At 54.8% G+C, this 16379-nt stretch overlaps 5 protein-coding genes across 5 annotated transcripts; 4 read left to right on the forward strand and 1 right to left on the reverse strand.

Annotated features, from left to right (window-relative positions):
- Nucleotides 1-558: 558 nt before the first annotated feature.
- Nucleotides 559-1513, forward strand: LRP88_12036 (Alpha/Beta hydrolase protein; the record flags this gene model as incomplete). Its single annotated transcript, XM_083248444.1, has 2 exons — nt 559-624; nt 683-1513. 2 exons carry the CDS (start codon nt 559-561, stop codon nt 1511-1513), a joined length of 897 nt encoding a protein of 298 aa, XP_083095874.1.
- A 1455-nt stretch (nt 1514-2968) lies between these two features.
- On the forward strand, nt 2969-4330 carry LRP88_12037 (cation efflux family-domain-containing protein; the record flags this gene model as incomplete). The annotated part of the gene is made up of 1 exon (XM_083248445.1): nt 2969-4330. One exon carries the CDS (start codon nt 2969-2971, stop codon nt 4328-4330), a length of 1362 nt encoding a protein of 453 aa, XP_083095875.1.
- A 1904-nt stretch (nt 4331-6234) lies between these two features.
- LRP88_12038 (glycosyltransferase family 8 protein) lies at nt 6235-9145 on the forward strand (the record flags this gene model as incomplete). Its single annotated transcript, XM_083248446.1, has 8 exons — nt 6235-6276; nt 6346-6373; nt 6436-6542; nt 6604-7188; nt 7243-7277; nt 7333-7596; nt 7720-8650; nt 8726-9145. The coding sequence occupies 8 exons, from the start codon at nt 6235-6237 to the stop codon at nt 9143-9145; spliced, it is 2412 nt and encodes an 803-aa protein (XP_083095876.1).
- A 1113-nt stretch (nt 9146-10258) lies between these two features.
- LRP88_12039 (E3 ubiquitin-protein ligase HRD1) lies at nt 10259-13084 on the reverse strand (the record flags this gene model as incomplete). Its single annotated transcript, XM_083248447.1, has 4 exons — nt 10259-12039; nt 12090-12780; nt 12861-12965; nt 13061-13084. 4 exons carry the CDS (start codon nt 13082-13084, stop codon nt 10259-10261), a joined length of 2601 nt encoding a protein of 866 aa, XP_083095877.1.
- Nucleotides 13085-13630: 546 nt separating this feature from the next.
- Nucleotides 13631-14512, forward strand: LRP88_12040 (AhpD-like protein; the record flags this gene model as incomplete). Its single annotated transcript, XM_083248448.1, has 3 exons — nt 13631-13894; nt 13948-14265; nt 14336-14512. The coding sequence occupies 3 exons, from the start codon at nt 13631-13633 to the stop codon at nt 14510-14512; spliced, it is 759 nt and encodes a 252-aa protein (XP_083095878.1).
- Nucleotides 14513-16379: the final 1867 nt, after the last annotated feature.

Here is a 16379-nt window from a genome sequence, read left to right on the forward strand (position 1 = left end):
CCCAAAAAATGGAGAAAATGGATCAAGGGGTTGGGGGCGGGCAGGCGGGCGTGAATAGAAGGCAGAGTTTCATTATGGTGTTTCTTGGCCAGGGGCCTCGCCTACTAACTAACCGACATACACAGTAATGGATCCATAGCAGTTATTCGTATATGAGTTGACCTGCATCAAATATCACTGCAAGGCATATGCATATCCGTATTCTGTCCTCGAAATGATGAGAGTAAGCAGATTTGAGTGGTATTCTTCTAGCGCGACGCCATTCAAGCCTCGTTCATGTGGTGAAGCCAGTAACTATATCGCAGGTTGAGTTTCTCGGCAACGGCTGTCACATGTGACCCAAATGGATCAAAGACAAGCGGCATGACCCTTACCTAACGGCCAGTTTAATCTCAAGGCTGCCTTGAGCTTCGGCGCAACACGATTTCCCACCTTGGACAGCTTCATTCGTTGCTAAAAACAATCTTGGGCATCGTCTGATACATCAGATACTGGTATTTTTTGCTGCATTTCACTTCTTCGTCAGCTTTGTTACAACAACCCCGACAAGCAAGCTCCATGTCAACCGAAACCGAGGGTACGTTTGAGGTGGGGGGTGCCAGCCTGTACACAAAGACCTGGACGGTGAGTAGAACCATCTGAATGTGAGGTCGAGACAAGAGAGATGCTGATGCTTGAATAGCCCGAGGGACCCATCCGGGCCAAGGCCGTCTTGTTGCATGGCTTCAGTGACCACATCGGCTGGTACAACGACGTCTGCCGCGTCCTGGCATCCAACGGCATCCAAGTCTTTGGCTTCGACCAGCGCGGATGGGGTCGCAGTGTCAGGAAGCCCTCTGACAAGGGCAACACCGGCCCGACGTCCCAGGTCAATGCCGACATTGCCGCTTTCTTGCAGAGCAAGCTGCCCTCGGAAGTGCCGGTCTTTGTCCTCGGCCACTCCATGGGCGGCGGCGAGGCTATCACGCTCGCGGCTGATCCGCAGTACGCCGAGTTGGTGAGCCAGGTGCGCGGCTGGATACTGGAGGCGCCGTTCGTCGGGTTCGCACCTGAGGAGGTCCCCAGTTCGATCAAGATCGCTGCTGGACGACTGATGGGCAGACTTCTCCCGCATTTCCAGTTGAAGCATGTCGTCACACCAGAGAACCTGACGCGAAGGCCTGAGATAGGCAAAGGGTTCCGGGACGATCCGCTGTGCCACGATACAGGCACGTTGGAGTGCTTAGCGGCGCTGCTCGACCGCACCGCAGCTCTGCAGTCGGGATCCGTCAAGCTCGGGAGCGAGGTGAAGGCGCTATGGCTTGGTCATGGCGATGTTGACATGGCGTGCAGCTACGATGCGGCCATCAAGTACGTGGAGAACCAGGACATCGCAGACAAGGTCATCAAGACGTACAAGGGCGGGTATCATGCGCTGCACCTGGACCTGTGTCAGGATGAGTTTGCAAAGGATGTCGTCAACTGGGTCCTAGAGAGGAGCCCGGATAACAGCAAGATCGAGGCGAAGCTATAGTGTAGCTGCGCTGGCGACGGTTCTCGTGCTACCTTGATGGAAGCCAAGGGTGGGGAACGTGTGATACGGAAGAGCCACTGGGCTCTGGGGTTTCGGGCACCTGTACGATGTGAGCGATGTAGTGAAGCATCACTTGATGCAGTCACACCTGTTTCGTGTATTTTCAGAGAAGTTTCATGTTTTAGAGAGCGACGAGGTGAGATTTTATATGGACATCAGCCCATCACCCTGTGGCTAGCTGACCTATCTGACTATCGATTGCTTGGCCAGCAACTACCCCAGATTTATTGCTGTTTCTTGACAACGCAGCAGCCAACAGACCAATAGATTGAAACGCAGCAGCTGGGTCGTTCTCACGCTATCGATTTGTGATATGGAGTTTCCGCTGGTGAATGAGCGTTTCCTGTTGCGTCAGGGGCTGGCCCAGGTGCCCGTATCTTGTTCCGAGGACGCCCGAAACCCAGGGCGTTTTCGAGACGCCCGAAGCTACGGGACGCGGAACCCAGCCCCGGCCGTTTTTCGAGGCATTCTCGGCGCCGTTGTAGACTATAATTGAACCTCATCCGCTCCCTAATTCAACGTCGTCTTTGCCCTTGTTCTACCACCGTAATATCAGCCATTTCTCCCACCTCTCCCACGCCGCTCGGAGACGACCCTCCGCCCCAATCGCTCAGGGCGGGGACTCACTAACCCCTGCCCGACCCTCGCTCAGGTACCCCGCGTCCTTAGCACTATCGCTCCTGCAAGTGCACCTGCGCGGTTCTCTGTTAAGACGCCCGTCGAAAGCGACCTTTTACACTTTGGGCGATCATCTCCCGGCGTGGGATCTTTGAGGGCCTTGACGCTATTGACGTAAACACCCAGTCCCTTTGTCTTCGCTTCCTCTACTCGCAATTATGCCCAACCCACGTGGGCGGACCAGAAGACATGGCTGGTAGGCCAGACCGGACCGGGTATGTTTGTTGTGGTATTTATCAATCGCTTTGCTATCAGTCTCGCCTCTCCTTTTGGGGTAAGGATGGTAGGGAGGGCCAAGAAATCCATGTGACTGATCTTGGTTATTGGTGACGACCGTTTTGGCTCATCGCAACGCTAGGAGATGCCTCTTTGAGGAGGAGAGAAATACTACTCCGCTCTTTAGGACCTGTTCATCCTCCCACAATATCTTGGTTCTTGTGTTTCCATCTCTCTTCTTGTGTGTTTGCACTTTCAGGAGTCTCGTTGTCTTACCCGGTCTTCCGGTCTCCTGCCACATCAAGAAGCCGCATTGTGTCGGTCTTCTCTTCTCGGACAGCTTCCCCTCAAGCTCGTCACCTCACTGACCGCCATCCTCGGCACTTGGGATATTTCCCATTCGCTCAGTAATCGCTCGCGTGACTCCTCACGAGCCCTCGCAGCTTCTCAAATCCCCCTCCTCACAGCTCCCAAGTCGGTTGAAAACTGCAGTCGCCCATCATGTCTCCCGACAACCCCAGCACCGTCATCCACCACCCACACGCCATCCACCTCCAGTCCCTCAATGTAGCTCGCAGCAGCTCACGGAGCTCCAACCGTCATGCATCCAGCACCGCCTTTGAGCCCGTGACGGCGGACGACAACGAGACCATTGCCCGGAATCCCTCTCACTTGACAGATGTCGAAAGCCAGGTCACCGCCACTGGTCGCCGACACCCCAGCTGTCTCGACCCTGACCCATATGGCCTCTCGCGGGCGTACAAGACAGAATCGGACCTGGACGAGATCAAGGCCAACACGTCGCGGAAGCGCGACGGCGCCGCTGGCCGCAAGTGCATACCCGACCAGGTGGGCTCCAAAGTCAAGGCGCGCAAGCTCCAGGGCTTCTACAAGAACCAGAACGCGGCCATTGAGCGGATGCTCAAGTCTGTCGAGGAGCACCGCGACGAGGCCCGCCAGGAGCATGGCGATGATCAGCTCAAGTTCCGCATCGCCGTCTGGGGCTCCTTTGCTGCCAACGTTGTCCTGTCGGCCGTCCAGCTCTACGCCGCCATCTCGTCAGGCTCCCTCTCGCTCTTCACCACCATGGCCGACTCCATCTTCGACCCTCTGAGCAACCTCACTCTCATCCTCTCTGCCCGAGCAATTCGTCGCGTGGATCCCCGCCGCTTCCCCGCGGGCAAGGCCCGTCTCGAGACCGTGGGCAACATTGTTTTTTGCTTCCTCATGATTGCTGTCTCTCTCATTATCATTGCGTTTGCCTGTCAGGAGCTGGTTCAAGAGAAGGATGATAAGAAGTTCTACCTACCCTCTGTTGTCGCCGTCTGCTGCGCCTTCGCTACCAAGTTTGCCCTCTTCCTATACTGCTGGGCGCTTAAGGACAAGTACAGCCAGATCAACATTCTCTGGCAGGATCACCGCAACGACCTTCTCATCAATGGCTTCGGTATCTTGACATCCGTCGGCGGTGCCAAGCTCCTCTGGTGGATTGACCCGATGGGCGCCATCCTCCTGTCGGTGCTCATCTCTGGTATCTGGCTGGGCACCGCCTTTGGCGAGTTCCTCCTCGTCGTCGGCGTTACGGGCTCTGTCGAGATGCAGCAGCTCATCACGTACGTGTGTGTCACTCACTCGGACGCCATCCAGGGCATCGACACGGTGCGGGTATACCACTCGGGCCCGCGTCTGATCGCCGAGGTCGACATTGTCATGGACCCAACTCAGACGCTGCAGGAGAGCCACGATGTGGCCGAGGCGCTGCAGTTCAAGCTTGAGGATCTTCCCGACATTGAGCGAGCGTATGTCCACATTGACTACGAAACGACACACAAACCAGAACACAAGTTCAAGAAGGATCTGTAGTTCTAGCTGCGGAATGTATTTTCAGGGGATGAGGGCGTCTTGAGTGATTGAGGAGTTTAACAAGCTCGTATCGGGTGTTGAAATGTGTGGTTGAAGGGGTCATGGTGGCTTGAGACATGACCCAAGAGAGACAGGAGAGCTGAGACAATGCAGTTGAACACATTGGCAGATTCAGCTCTAGAACCCAAGTGTAAGATGGGGAGATGACATGCCGAGAGCAATAGACGCAGCTCTCGAACCAGTCAAAGCCAGCTCGGTACTGTAGCAGGTAAAGTGTGTAAATCATGGACCGATTTTTTAGGAAACAGGAAAGAGATACCACCACTGATGCAACTTAAGCTCACGTGGACCATGCAAGTAAGATCGTGTGATGCGCAAAGATCGACCTAATAGGTAGATGAAACAGGCATCGTCGAGACATCTTTGATGCGGGTATGTGGGCGCATTGCAGATCTCGGCATATTGGGGTCCGGGGTAGCAAGACGAGGCTTCCCTGGCTGAAGGAAGTGAGATGGACTGGCATGGGCAAAGACACCTCCTCTCGGATGTACTTGGCCCGATTAAACATGGATGTCTCGGAGAGGAGAATCTCACGCGTGGCGCAAAAGACCTCAGGGTTAACATCTGCAAGCAAGAGACGTCACAGCATTTCGACTGGCATATGAGAGGAGATTGGATGTCTTTATAAGGGATGAAGAGAAGAGGGGGCTCTGCAGCGCGCAGTGGTCGTATATGCGGTGTTAACATCCAATCTGCAACATCGATCAAGGGAAAGACGACTAGGAATGGTTGAGATTGCGTATCCAGACCGGGCAAGCCTTGTTGCTTGATGCTAGGGCGCGTCGCATACTTACAGCGGCTTACAAGGGGAACATGACCAGTTTGGGATGAATGCAGGAGACGGCCTCAGACCGGTGGTCATGGAGGACTCGGAAATGCCTCGAGCAATTGCGATTTTACGAATTGAAAATGGATAAGTCGTCTAACCCAGGATGATAATTAGCATGCACATCAGATGAAAGGAATTCCATCATCGTGCAGCCGTTGAAATTAGTGGCGATTTGCTAGAGCCGCTGCCACTGGTCAAAGCCCATCTCGGCCGGGACTCGAGCCTGCCAGGGGGGTACATACGTACCAACATATCATCCGCTGCAACCCCAAAAACATGTCTATCCGTTATGCTCATTTTTTATCACAGACGCACTGCTACCCTCAGACTTTCCCCTCGTCGGCGCTTCTAGAACGCCCCTTGCTAGCCAGCCGTGGCTTGCAGCAGAGTTTCTGGTCCCTGAGGGAGAGGAAAAGTTCGCTGAAGCTTGTCCAAATTGCAGGGAGCGTTTTGGCGTTCATGCCTGCTGGTGGGGGCCGCCTGCTCCACTAGAAAACGGCAATCCCTGCGCCTCTGCCCCACAGGAGCTCGCTCGGGTAGCAGGCGCAAGGTTCCTAGCCAGGTTCCCCCTCCAGGGCCATCATCGGATCATCACATCACCATTGCCAGGTGCATCTCTCTGCCTCTCTCGTTCTCTCTTTACCTACCATCCTCTCTGTTATCACGTCACGTCTCGCTTCCAATCTTATTTCTCTCTTTTCCGAGAGTCCACCCGTCGATACGAGGGGATTTTTACAATATTCTCAAACGCACTAGTTAATTCGCTAGCTTTTTTACCAAGTCAAAGCTCCCGACGTCCTCTGCCTTGACTGACGACGACGACTCCTCGGCTTCTCGACGCGCTCCGTCCGTTAACCGCGACACCCCGTCAAACCTCCCTACCTCCGACTCCCTCTCAGCATCTCCTCCTCTCGAGCTCCCATCCATGCGTTGCTGACCGGCATATTCAACCTGTAGCTGACCTGGGCGGATTGCTCCCGAGGTCTGTCTTACAGCCAAGGTCAACTCAGTCGCAATGGCCGCTTCAGGTGCAGGCGGGGAGCAGGTCTATGCTACGGTTCGTCCCCTATCCGCGCCCTCCGAGCTCTCGTCCGACTTGGATATCGGCAAACTGACTCTGAGATAGCTTCTTCTGAGCGACTCCTACCTCCCTGGTCCGTCAATTACTTTCAATTAGCTTCCGTGCCCTCTCGACATCTCGCTGACCCTCCTTCAGGCGCCCTGGTTCTCGCACACTCCCTCCGCGATGCTGGAACCCATCGCAAGCTGGCCGTGTTGGTCACGCTCGACTCTGTGTCTGCTGACTCCATTACCCAGCTAAAGGTAAGTTCCCAATGCCCTAGGTTTTCCAGATTTGCCGATGCTAACCACCCCCCCCCCTTAGGCGGTTTACGACTACATCTTTCCCGTCCCGCGCATTCGCAATGACAACCCAGCCAACTTGTACCTTATGAATCGTGGCGATCTGCATTCAGCCTTTACCAAGATCAATCTTTGGAAGTTCACGCAGTTCTCAAAGATTGTCTACATCGACGCCGACATTGTCGCATACAGAGCTCCCGATGAGCTCTTCGATATCACCCACCCTTTTTCTGCCGCCCCCGACATTGGATGGCCAGATCTCTTCAACACGGGTGTCATGGTTTTGACGCCCAACATGGGTGATTTCTATGCCATGATTGCAATGGCTGAGAGGGGTATCTCCTTTGATGGTGCCGACCAAGGTCTCATTAACATGCATTTCGGCAACCAGTACAACCGCATCAGCTTCACCTACAACGTCACTCCGTCTGCCCACTACCAATACGTCCCAGCGTATCGGCACTTCCAGTCCAGCATAAATATGGTGCATTTTATCGGCGCCAAAAAGCCATGGTTTACTGGCCGAGACGCCCCTCGCGGGGCCGATCCCTTCAACGACATGGTAGGGCGGTGGTGGGCCGTCTATGACAGACACTATAGACACCAAGTAGGTTCTTGACATTTTGCGAGTCGCAAAGTTTGATCTGACATAATTGTCTAGGAGTCTACTCCAGAAAAGGGGCCTCCTGCTCCCGAGTATGTGCAGTACTTTACCAAGGGTGAATGGCACCCTGAGCCGACACATGGGCAGCCACCTGCTGGTGAGCACCATTCTCATGACCAGCAGGGCTCTGCTCCTGGTGGGCACCATCCTGAGCATCAACCGCATCATGATGGGCATGATCATGGACATCAGCACCACCCACAAGATTCCGGACATCATCATGAACAACATCATGACCAAGGCTCTCACAGTGGAGCTCCAGCTCCCGGTCCCCAGGGCGAACAAGCTCAGCATGAACACCACTCGGAGCACCACGGCACCGAGCATCACCACCATGAAGGGGCCCCGCATGTGCACCAACATACAGAGCCAAAGAATGAGCCTCCCCCTATTACGATGCACAGCTGGGATGCTCAAAGGTAGGCATAGCGTTTGCAGCCCTCCAACCCCCGAGTGAATTACTGACCTTATTAGGCAACCACCTCCCTCCGACTCGAAGCCTGAAGCGATGAACTTCCCATCAACGCATTATGAGATGTCCCAGGACACAACCCCGTTCGTCCCACCCGAACGATACCCGAGTCCACCAAAGAATATGTGGTACGAGGTTCCCAAAGAGCCTCCGGCACCGCCCACCAAGGCACCTTCTGAGATCTTCCCCTGGGAGCGCAACCGACCACCCCCGACCCGAAGCTTTGCAGAGCCTCCTGCACCGGAGCCTGTACCAGAGCCTGTCGTCGAGCCCACGCCACAGCCTCCGGTGGCGCATACGGGAGGACCTTCACACCAACCTCCAGGCCAACCTTCATGGCAACCTTCGGGAGAACCTTCAGGGCAGCATTCGGTACAACAGGCAAGACAACAGCCAGGACAGCAGTCAGGACAGCCATCTGGAGAATACTCCGGAGAACCTTTGGTGGAATCTTCGGCAGAATCTTCCATAGGACCATCTGCAACGACTGAGGTCCTTACTGAATCCGCTGGAGTAGCTTCGTCTACGACCGAAGCAAAGAGTGAGCCATCCACGCCAGTCACGCCAACCGTTCAGATCATTCCATCAGATCCCTGGACGTCATTCACGCGTGTCAATGCCTGGGATGAGGTCCCAGAGATTGAGCGTTATGTTGAGGGTCTGCGCGGCCACCGACGTGGCAAGAGTTCGGGCTCCCTCGGACGTATCAAGAGCCCATCAACTGCCCCGTGGAGAGATGACCGGGGTGGTGTGAGGCTTCGTGGTATGAAGCTCACTGATTTCCCCAGCGCAGCGGAGCGTCCGAGTTTGCCGGTGACACCAGCGCCGATCCACCGGCAGTCATTCTGGTCGGGAGATGACACGGAACATGGGGGCCATGGAGGGGCAAGGCAGCTTCCGGAAGCTGAGGGGGTGCCGTCGCAGTCTGACTGGGTATGTGTGCATGGGAGACGATGGGGGCCTGCAGACTGCCTGTGTGAGTTGACTGACTTGGTGCTGCATCACCAGGATCCATTGGCACAGCTTCAGAAGTTGGCCAAGCAGCACGATGTGTTGCTGAAGAAGCTCGGTGGTGGGGACGAGGGCGAGGAGCGAGAGAGCGGTGCGGGAGGTGTGAGTCGCGAGATCCCATCACGCCCATTGCCCTTTGGCTCAGAGGATATAAAGTCACCTACTTATGTTGCGCAGTCGGCCCCAGGAGTGCTCAGCCCCCAGCCGGTGAAAGGCGAGAGGTCGGCGAGCATCCTGCGGGAGATGAGTAGTAGTAGCAGCGGCCTTGAAGCCACGACTACGACTTCGAAACCGTCATCGATTCCCGAGCCGAGCTATTCAGGACCCGGGGCAGCATGGGAGAGGGGAGAGGAGTTCTTGGAGCGCGAGACCCCATTGCCACCCAAGGACGAGGAATTGGATGTGCTCGAGACATAGGAGAAGGTGATTTTGGGGTCGACTAACACTCTTGGACTGGAAGACATGGACGCCTCCGGAGATGAGATGGAATGATTAATGCGCACCGTTTCAACGGACAAACATGGGAGCAGGTATAGGTACAGGTACAGGTATGGCGGAATTCTTGGGTAACCGTACCGCGGATACGGGTTTTCTTTGTCAATTGCCCTCGTGGCTTACCTTGGCCACCGTTCTTTTTCTTTCTTCTGCTTTGCTTCGACACTCATGGTCAACGGTGGAGGAACAGCAAGGAGGGGAGGGTATATTTTGTCTCGGAATGTCGACACTATGGAAACGTCTCTTTAGGAGTCATCAAGAGCAGGAAGCATATTTCCCTTTGAGCCGCTGCCTTTTGGATTCATTCGACTCGCCTGTCTTCTTCCTTCATTGTATCCTGCATCTCTCTGCTGTGTGTTTCTGTTATTCGCTTTGGTATGTTTCGATGCATTGTTTGTCTTGCCCCCTGACTTTCCATATCTGCATCATCTCCTTTTTACTCATCAATCAGCATCCCGTCACTGCGACGACCAATGGCATCATCATCATCGTCATAGGAGTTTCTGGGTCATGTCGAGACTTGATGTATAGTACGGATTACTTTCGCGTGTCCAGCGTTGGAAGATGTACAATATTCGATTCGGCAGTCACAAACTTGTATTCTTGAGTATTGCAGTATATTATCAGCCAGTCCAACATGAATGATGTCAAGTCAGAACATGTGATACTTGTTCGATAATACTACCATCAGGTAAAAAAAGAGTGGGTGACCTGATCACGCTTCTCATTCTGCTATGTCTTGTCTCTGATATAACCAATATCCACGTTTCTACAGCCCATCCATCATCTTGACTACTGTTAGTCATGTGTGTACACAACAATCCCCATACAATCAAGCAAAGAAAATCAATATGAAAAAGGAACGAAAAAACTCCCCCAAAACGCCAGGTTCATGTCGCTACTTGGAGTAAAAGATGTGAGTTTTGAGCTCATTAATGAGCCAACTGAGTATGTATGTATGTATGCAGTGGGTATGCCGATGTAGAGAGAGAGGTAGGGGGGAAACGCATCTAACTTTTTCAGCTCAATCATCGTCTAATCCTCCCTCCGCTCGCTGCTGGTGCCCTCTTCACTTCTGGCCATGCCCTCCTCGTCATCTACATCCTCAACAGTCACAGCTCGGGCCTTTCCCTTGGCGGGTTTCGTCTCTGGCAAGTCGTCCGAGTCACTTGACTGCGCCGACGAATCGTCTTGCTGCATCTGCTGGTGAGACTCTGCCTCCGAGTGGGCTAGCTGAGAGGATGAGTCAATAGGGGCAGCTTGGCCTGCAGTTACATGTGGCTCGTTTCGAGGTACTGAATCGGTCTGGTCCAGGCGAGCGCCGCTGCCACCAAACAGCTGAGCCGATCCTCCCCAGTTAGGCATGCGAGGGCTGGGTGCAACTACAGTAGGAGGGTCCACGGCGCGCATAAACTGAGAAGTGAACTGAGAGGGTTGGGAAGAACGAGAGATGGTGGTCTCAGGGGCAGACACCGACGAGCTGGGTTCAGTCGAGGCCTGGGCGTCATTACTTCCACTTCCACTGGGGGACGGCTGTCTGGCAGTAGGCGTAGGTTGAGGCACATTGTTACCATCGGCCACTGTCGCCTGAGGCCCAGCCTGAGGCGAGGGCTGAGTCGAGCTCTGGCCCCCATCTAGCCTATGCAGGGGCAACAGAGACCAACCAGGCGGGATGACAACACCCTCTGGGAGGTCGGTGCTTCCAGCAGGAATAGGCACGGCATTGGCAGGTGCGCCGTGCCGGGCCATGAGAGGGCTCGAGTTTCGTGGAGGGATAGTGGGGAATGAGGGGAAACCGGGTGGTTGGGTCACGGCCACTTGAGGTGGCATCTGATAGTGGTGATGGTGATGGGGAATCAGGGGAGGTTGCGTCGTGGGAAGAGCAGAGGAGGGCGCCGACTGGGACTGGCCACCCTGCGATTGCTCTTGAGACTGTTGCTGGTGCCTTTGACGGAGGCGTTGAAGCTCAGCCTGAAGCAGATGGACGGTTTGCAATTCTTGCTGGGCAACCTGAAGTGACTGCAATTCGCGTTGAATCATCATATCCGCTTGATACAGCAGAGTCCCAATATTCTGAATGTTGTCTCCAGTGAGCGGCTGAGGAGTAGCCGGGCCAGTCTGGACAGCAGGGTTGGGAGTAGCAGCCGCTGGTGTAGGAGGAGCCAGGCCCTGATTAAAGGCAGCTTGAGGCATACCGAACTGCTGAGCAAGCTCTCGCACTTGCTGGCCGTTGGCTCCGAATCCTATCCGTATGGGACCAAAGTTGAATATTCTCGGGCCTTGGCGCTGTTCAGGTCCAGCTCCATCCCCGTTCTGCTGCCCCTGAGCTGCGGCGTTTCCAGCATCTGCTGGGGCTTGCTGGTTTGCAGGACCCCTAGCTCCAAGCTCAATCCGAAGTCCGGCAGCTCTGTTCTCGGCTGCTCGGGCATTATCGTTGAGGCTAACGGGGCGACGGCAGATGGGACAGGCTTGTTGGCGTTCAAGCCAGCTCTTGAGGCAGCCAAGGTGCAGAATATGCCCACAGGGAAGCTTCTTGGGCCGGACTCGGTCAATCGTGTCTGGGTTATTTTGGGGATCCCAGAGCTGCATGTCCTCACGGCAAATAATGCACGTGTTCTCTCTTGCCAGGTCCTCCTCGGTAGCGTCGGGATATCGATTCATCTCCTGTACGGCCTTTCGGTATCGCAGCAGAGCTCCCAGTCTCTTGATAAAGTCCCTTGAGGTCATGAACAAGTCCCTCATGATGTGGATAGGGAGGCCATAGAAAGCAAGGAGCATGAAGAAGAAAGCCACGTAAATGCCCAGCTTCATCATGTCTAGTCTCGTCAGTATTGCACTTGGATTATAAATCGACGATTCTTACCGCTGATGAGGTCCAGCCAGAGCACGAATTCTCCCTTGGCTGACCATCCTGGCACCTCAATATCCATCTCTTCGATGTCGTCTGGGTTGGGCAGAGGTTCATCAGACACCTCCTCGCCTGCTACCGCCGCCGCCTGCCGTTGCTGCACGATAGTATCCCGCTCCCTTTGAACCTCGGCCCTCCGCGCAGCCAGACGCCTGTGCTTCTGTGTCTCTTCAATGCGATGCTCCACCAGGGAGAGTGCGTAGCGAGCCGACGTCCGCCATGAGCAGGTCGCCAGAATGGCAAATTCAAACAGAAACATAAACATCATGTTGGGCTTCGCCTGCTGAATAACCGTGTTGACCGTATAGCGGAGGATGAACATGTCGTAGGCGAAGCTCAGCAACAGGGACGCGCTGAGTCGCAAGTGGAAGAGACGGGGATTCGGTGGTGGTGCCTGCTCGAGCAGCTCGACTCGCGCGTCGCCGATCCATCCCCAGATCTTGCCCGTAACCAGGGCGGTAAACATGACGAGGAACCAGGCCCCAATCTCGTCTCGGAAGATGGTCATGGCCAGGCATGTCTCTGTTATCGCAAACCAGGCTCGTTCGGTAAGTTGCTCGACCTCGACGGCGCGGAGGGGGCCAAAGAAGAGCCGGATGAGTCCGTAGACGATGCTGCTGTACAGCAGCAGCGAAAAGTTGACCAATACCTGGTGGTTGTGAGGTCAGCATGTGATTACGCTCACGATGAGGGGAGCTCCGGTTTCCGGGACCGCGGGGGGACACATACCAGCAGACAAGAGTTGCTCTGGGCCAGATAGACCATGGCCGAGTAGAAATTGGCGCGCTGGTAAAAGGCCGAAAGCACGATAGTGCCCGCGAGGGCCGTCGAAGCCTGGATGTACAACTGTCAGCGTGGGTTCTACGTGATCTACCATAGCTCCAGATAGCTTCCCCAAGCTTCCACCGAGAGATCCATCCATTACTTACCCCAGCATACCAGCCCAGCCGCATCTTGTTGGGCATGGAATCTCCAGCGATAGTGGGATAGCTCTAAAATTGGAAATGGTAACAGATCATTCCCGCATCCCCATTGTCGAAAACCGCGCGTCGCTTGGTGAGTGTTTCGACAAGAGTAACAAAGGCGCCTCTAATGTGCTTCTTGATGCCACGTTAAGCAGAGCCAGAGCCACACGAGCGATGACGCAGGGGTGGCGGCCGAGGCACGTGATGCTTATCGCACCTTCTCAGTTCGCAGCGCTAGCTGCCGGTGTTTACCCGCTTAGTCATCAGATTTGGCGGGAACTTGGTTGATCATGAGAAGCCTACCCTAAAGCCGGGGACGAAGAAAGAGTTTCTGACAGGTTGAAGAGAACACTTCAACTTCAACCTACATATTCTGACAATCCATTGTCTGATATGAAGTAAGCTAGATCATACACTTGGCTTTCCATGTGAGTTAAGCCCGGATTATCCGACCCCGTTATTCAATTGCTGATTCCAACCTGCCGTGCTTCGTCTAAGTGAGTTCTGTTGGCAGAGCTTCATACAATATCCGTCATGGCAGTGCCGATACTCACACCAGCATTACTTGCGGCAATCCGGAAACAACCCAATCTACCCCAAAATACGTGGTATTTCATTGCTGCTACGACATTGTCTGCGCTCAATCGGCCAGATGAACTGCCCAATGTCTACAAGCATGCTGTTGAAGCAAGTCCTGACATAGCCGAGGCTATACCAGGGCGGGACGAGCAGCTAAGCATATCAAGGCGCATTCGCGAGGCCCTCCTAAAAGCATCTGCAGTTGGAGGCATGCCAAGAGTACGCAAGACGGGAGGACATAATGCCAAGCCGGAAACTGACTTCGCACATAGGCCATCAATGCTCTGCTGACACTCAAGACCGTGACGCCAGAGGACCTCCTCGACGCAACTCCTGGGGACAAACCCTCCCCGAGGTTTAAGGATGTATATCAAACACCGCCATTGGAGGTGCTGGAGCGCGGCCAGGCCTTCTTCAATCAGATATATGGCAAGATTTCCAGGCGTGTGATGGGGCAGATGGACCGCTCAGGAGCAGAGGACCTGGGCCTGATGGCGAAACTGACGTACGGCTACGTCCTTAGCAACACGGATGTCCTCACGCCAGCAGAAACTTCATTTGTGCTCATCGCTAGTCTTATACCACAAGACGTGAGTGAGAAACTTCCCATCAGACTGCTCCTGTCTCACCTTGGAGACTATACTGACTGGTCTACCCTAGGTCAACCCTCAACTCAAGGGTCACTTGCGGGGAGCACTCAATGGAGGAGCCAGTGTAGAGGAAGTAAGGGCAGTCAGAGATGTGGTGATAAAGATCTGTGAAGCATCTGGTATGAAAAGGCTTAGTGAAGATGCCATCGGGGGATGGGGCTGGAGAAGTGAAGTCGCAACAGTATAGAAGCATACACATGAAGCACCATTGGATATGACCACGGCTTGTTCGCATGTACACGACATACCCTGAACCACCCATCATGGGTGTCATAAATCGACATGACGGACCACATTGCCGGGCCAGTCACGTTCAGCGTACAACCCCAGATGCGTGTCATGATAATAACGGAAGTGTTATATGTCATGCATGCAACTTCCCGTCGATCATAATCGATCATGACCCATCTCATTATCGCAAGCAACAGCCTTACGAATGCCCATTCCAGGAAACTCATTGCGTACGTAGTGCGTACTCACTCGGAAAGAATCTTCAGTAAGCATAGGGTTCCATTCTTCATACGGGCCCGTACGATGGATAGCGCTCCGTTTCATGTGCAAAACGACCGCAAAACGTCCGTGTCTCTGCCCCTCTGTGGAGGAGCGATGGCAGTTGAGTTGCCCTGCTCCCCGGGCAGTTGGGGCTCTGCTCGCCAAAGGTGTTGGAGGACGGAATGAGTTCCGCAGTTAGGCGAGCCTGCGCGTAGATCTAGGCGTTGGAGTTCCGAGGTCACGCGCCTAGCCCAGGGTATCGACCAAACGAGTTAACTGCAATGAGGAAAGGATGAGCTTGCGAACCGGGGTTCGGGGGGCCGGAGAGTTGGAGAGGGGCGACGCCGGGGGTGGCAGCCGGGGCGCGAGCCAATGTCTAATGCCGCTTGCTACCCGCAGATTCGAGGCAATCGAGGCCAGCCATGGCCAAATTCGGGCGCACCATGGTCCTGGTCTGATGCTGCTCAATGCTGGTTCGCTGCAGGGGACCCTCGACATCTCATCGACAGGAGCTTCCCGTGGCCAAAGTAAAGGCAAACTTTCAACCGTCGGGGGGTTGAGACACTACTTGACGAGTCTCGACCTTGAAGACGCCTGGGGAATTGACGCGGGTCGCCACGTCAGACTCTCCTCAACGGTCTGCTGTCCTGTATCTGCCGGATGTATCTCATCAGGCTGAGAGGAACCCCCACAACACCCGACTTGACCATCTGGTGACGGATGTGTGCGCCTAGGTCGGCTGTCGTCGCGATGGGTACCCCAGGCACTTGGTACAATCTGGACCAGAAAGTACAGTATCCATCTGTACTCCGTATCCCCCGACAATTGCTTTCGTGAGAGAAGCTGGGACGCGGAAAGAATCCTTCGTCCTGTCGATCTCGTCGGGTCAAAATCACTTGATCCCCGTCATCGTCCATGTATGATTGTTTCTAAGTCCGTGGGTTGTTCCTCTGGCAGGCAGACAGCGGAACCACACCGATCGGCCGACCCCAGCACACCAGAGAGCTCCTGATACCGAAAAGGAGCCTCCCCAGGTCCAGCAACCCAGGCTCCCCTTGCGTCATGCCGACTCTGGGCGGGCAGACTCAGACTCCAAAGACGAGAAAGCCTAGATGTGGGGAACCTCGGGCCCTTGGAGCCATGTCGCAGCGCAGTCAAAGGAAAGGACTCAGTGGGACGTCCAACCACACCACAACCCTCTCAATCGCTTCAAGACGAACAGACAAACAACCCACCAAGCACATGATGCAGGGATCGCTCTGGACCCCACGGCTCGCCGACCAGCCACACCCTCTTTGAGACTCTGGTCGAAGCCCGATAGTGTTGCTCGTAGGCGAAAGCGGCAACTGGGAACCTCCAATAGAGGCAACCATGGCGACTATTTGAGGATAAAGCGTAACATTCTGGTCGGGGAAGGGTCGCATTATTCTCTTGGGCTGCAGGAAGGCTAGGATAAACTGGTTGAACTGCAGCCAAACACCAGGCTTGGACCGACATCGACTTGCAGCAATAATCTCGGATGCATGGCTGTCCGAGGCTGTCACACACATTCTCTTTGTTCG

The sequence above is a fragment of the Fusarium phalaenopsidis genome, assembly GCF_050370095.1.
Source record: "Fusarium phalaenopsidis strain FUZ10S chromosome Unknown contig_32316, whole genome shotgun sequence".
Lineage (NCBI taxonomy): Eukaryota > Fungi > Ascomycota > Sordariomycetes > Hypocreales > Nectriaceae > Fusarium > Fusarium phalaenopsidis.